The sequence below is a fragment of the Rutidosis leptorrhynchoides genome, chromosome 3, assembly GCF_046630445.1.
Source record: "Rutidosis leptorrhynchoides isolate AG116_Rl617_1_P2 chromosome 3, CSIRO_AGI_Rlap_v1, whole genome shotgun sequence".
NCBI lineage: Eukaryota > Viridiplantae > Streptophyta > Magnoliopsida > Asterales > Asteraceae > Rutidosis > Rutidosis leptorrhynchoides.
The window spans coordinates 33,349,148-33,353,554 of NC_092335.1; the positions used below are offsets into that span (position 1 = coordinate 33,349,148).

At 35.2% G+C, this 4,407-nt stretch overlaps 1 protein-coding gene across 1 annotated transcript; it reads right to left on the reverse strand.

Annotated features, from left to right (window-relative positions):
* Positions 1-487: 487 nt before the first annotated feature.
* Positions 488-1,804, reverse strand: LOC139899847 (F-box protein At5g07610-like). The gene has a single exon (XM_071882675.1). The coding sequence runs from the start codon at positions 1,802-1,804 to the stop codon at positions 488-490; it is 1,317 nt and encodes a 438-aa protein (XP_071738776.1).
* Positions 1,805-4,407: the final 2,603 nt, after the last annotated feature.

A 4,407-nucleotide genomic window follows, 5' to 3' on the forward strand; every position in this document is an offset into this window, starting at 1 on the left:
CTCCAGAGATCAATATTTTATCAGTACTTAACTGAGGTGACATGCTTCTGAAGCATATCAACCATAGAATGATTATATGAAGTGCAACACCATTACAAAGTAACATTGAGCTAAATTCATCCCTTTTCAGTCCGAACACTTAATCGTAGCACAATGAAAGTGCAAGTTAAAAAAAAAAGGGATATGATTTATCTATTAAGTTATTAGTTTAATGTGCTTCAATTACACTGCTTTTATGGAGATAGATATAAGATTTTGTAAAAATTCCTAATGTTAATTAGTACATTGAGATGCATTAATTTACAATAAGCTCGAAACACTATCATTAAGAAGAAATTAAATTACGAAATTAGGATGAAAGGAGCATAAAAACCTGCCTCGTTAATCCCATTAAGAAAACATTGTCATATTTAAAAAACCAGTCAAATTTAATACTCATATCACAAAATGAATTTGGATAAGAACACATATCCAAACGTCAATTGCGTTAGAAAGAACCTATTTTCTCGATATACCGATGACCAACAAAACAATGAAACGTTTTGAAGTCTGATTTTGGGTAATTCTCTTCAATTAAATTGGGGACATCACATAACTCTTGGAAACTTTTGTCAAGAATATTGTACCTCCTAATATTATCTATAACTTTCACTACCATGAATGTATCGTCGTTTTCTTCTTCTTCTTCAGCACTTCTAACCACATCTAAGACTTTAAATTCATATTTATTACTGAACATCCCGTGGCTGTAGGTATGGGTCATGTTTGGGTAAGCGTCAAAAGTTTGATGGAGGTCCAGTTGGTACTTGATAAACCACCCAGAATGATCTCTCAACATTTCATACACATTCACTCCCGAAGGGTTCTTTTCATGCGAGTATTCCACTAGATGTAAATGGCCACGAGATTCCCCAAAGTAAAGTGGCAACTTCCTGAAATAACAATAATAACCACCCTCCACGGGCAATGAAGATGGCAATGGCAATTCTTTTAGCTGTTCATCATCCAGACTCAAGTACATCGGATTTGGACACGTGGGTCCCCAGTGAAAGGCTCCATTCCAATAAACTCCATATCTGAATTGTGTATATCCAGAGGGAGTGAAAGTTCGCTTTTTTAGTTTCTTCCATTTCCCCGTATGGGAATAATATATTTGAATCTTGTACATTCTATCTCCATCCTCACTAAACCCTTCCCCATGATGAGTATATCCTGCACGAAGAATGCATACAAGTTTGTAATGAACACACTCAGTCGGATGGTAGGCCAGACCCATAAAACGGATTAAACTTTCAGCACTTGAACCTCCAATAACAGGCGGGATTAATGCGGATTTCTTTGTGGTGGGATTATAAACGTAGTAATTACGACTAGAATAATAGTCTCCATCGCAACGGCAAAGTAGTAATCCATTACAAGATTGCACTATTCTGATACCACTGGTATCAGGAGAGAAATCTAGCGAACGAAAAGGCGGAGTGGTTGGATTTGTAACATCATAGGAAACATTCAATTCACGATAATAAAGACCAGAAGAGATTAAAAGTTTGTCAAACAGGAGACTGAAACGAGGGTCATGAGTCAAAAGGTGAGTCAAAAGAGATAGCCATGGTTTAGAAACAGCTTTGAAACGAAGGATGGACTTACCAGGGAGACAAACAAAGATTTTGGTAAGAAGGTCCACGTTATAACCGATGAGTTCTGCAGATTGATAATTGGAGTGATCTGCGATGGAATTATGACTATGATCATCATCAGCCACCGAGTTATTAAGTAGGTTGAATTTGGCTTCTCTGTTCGTCATTGTTTCGAGTTGATTGACTAGGGTTAGTGATGAGGGTTAATATGAGACTTCGATCGGTTAATATATATAAATAGGGTTTATGAAGGTTTTAAATTCTGTACGTGATATATTATGTTATATACGTGGGCACAAGGTAATAAAAAAATTGGTCATCCTATTTTATTGGATCATGGATAGGAAATGGCAGGAAGTGGGCTACAGGATCCACACTTTACCTTCAGTTTATTTTAGCTACTGTATTTGTTAAGAGTTATCTTTTAACAATATAGGTTTTGTGTTGGTTTTAAATTATGTAGGTGATATTAGGATACTTGGGCACAAAGTGATAAATTTGGTCATCCTATTTTATTGGATCGATCATGGAGAGGAAATCGCAGGAAGTGGGCTAGAGGATCCATAGGTTATATGGAGTTATCTTTTAACTATTTATTTTGGACTACATATAGCAAGGTCCAATTTAGCATTGCATACAAAAACATGTCATCTCAATATACCGTAATGTTAAATCGAGCATGAATCTTGGTAGTTAAAAGCAAGTTTATAGACTTTAAATATAATTAAAACTTTGACCCAACAAGTCTCGAATAAGCCATTGATGAAAATTGAAAATACTTAAGGTAATAAGTAGTTAAACCAAGATGCAAACTAGCATTAACCAGATACTAATTACATAACTTTTTTTATTTTTTATTTTTATAAAGGGTATTCACCCGATAAATAACTAATTACATAAATTCAACCACATAAATCAACTAAATGCACTTTTTTGCAAGTAAAATGTACGGAAATCATTTATTTCAACACAATAGCAATCAATAAGATCAAAAAGAAGAAAAGTAGAGTGGGTAATGAGAATAATTTGGAAGTTATCGACATTCAAAGTTTCAAACTATGGCTCAAGGGTCGTTAGGCGAATCGTTAAAATGTTAGTGCACAACTCAAGTGGCGCAAGTTGCTCAACTTGCTCAATTTGATTTTCGAACTTTATTGCTCAAGTTGCTCAACTTGTTCAAGTGGGTTTAGGCCATTATTGACCAAATTAATGGTTAAGGTGTTTAGTGGCCAACTTGGCATTATCTTTTGTGGTATACTTGCATAATCAAGTTGCCTTTTATTTTGTTTTATTACGTCTAGTTGTTAGTGTGTTCACATGTATGCTAGTTGTCATATTGATGTGTTCACATGTATGCTAGTTATCATCTAGCTTTACTAGTGGGTCAAGTTGTTGGTGTGCTATGATTATGTTTTGCTTTAATCCTCTATATAAGGATTTGATTGTAACCATTTGAAATCAATCCAACACATTTAGTTTTTCATATTCTTGTTCATATTATTTCCTTAACCTTTTATTCATAGCAAATAACTTGTTGTTTTATGGTATCTAGAGCTTGGTTCTAAGTTAAACTCTTGTGTGCAAATACTCAAAGTTTACTCAAAAGTTCCAAACTAGTTATCTTGCTATCAAAAATGGAAGGCACAAATCGAAACAATGGTGGTATGGTCAATGGAATGGAGAAACTTGTAGGCAACAACTACAAGTATTGGAAGATGTGTATGGAGGCTTTTCTTCAAGGTCATGATCTATGGGAACTTGTGGCCGGAGGTGATGCCATAATTCCCGTAGAAACTCTAGAGAATGTAGAGTCAAGAAGAAAATGGAAGGTAAGGTGTGGAAAGGTTGTCTTTGCATTGAGAACTTCAATTAGCAAAGTGTAACGACCCGTCAAAATCGCTATTGACGCAGCACGTTAATCATTGATTCCACAGTGAGGTTTTGACCTCTATATGATACGTTTTGATAAAATATTGCATTCATTAAAATAAGTGACTTTCTAAACATAGAAAGTTATAAACATGTGGGCGAGTGCTTAAGTATAAGCAAAACCCCAAAATACATAAGTCTTTAATTTACAGGTTGACTTCACAGTCCAATTATTTATTACACAATGCAGTTTTATTTTGAATGCAATAAACTTTGTACAAAGCATGAGAGACTCCATGCAGGCAACAAGCACATCACAGCGGAAGCAGTCTAAGGACCTGAGAATAAAACATGCTAAAAAGTCAACACGAATGTTGGTGAGTTATAGGTTTAATTGCTCGAGTCATAAACATATATAAAGATAGACCACAAGATTTCATCAAAAGTTTATCAATAGATTCTACGTAACAGAGCACCCTGGTAACTAAACTTAACGCTATAGTGATAATTACCCCATTCGTTTTAATACGCGCAAACCAACGTGTCTTAAACTCAAATAACATACGTCCGTTAAAAGGCTAGCGCTCTAGCTCGGACGGGGATGTCAAGCCCTATGGATCCATATACAATTATTCGCGCCCACCAGTCCATATCCTATGTACTGGCAGCTACTAGTTACCAAAGCTAAGGGATTTTCGGTTTAACTCAGTATAGAATTTTTTATGTACTTGTGTCTTATTGCGTTTAAAATAAATTGCATGTATTCTCAGCCCAAAAATATTTAAAGTATTTAAAAAGGGAGACTATAACTCACAGTTCAATATTGCGATTCAATATTGTAGGCAAATTGCGTAGACGTAATGATGGTAGACGACTGTATGGTTGGTCTTGGATTCAAGAA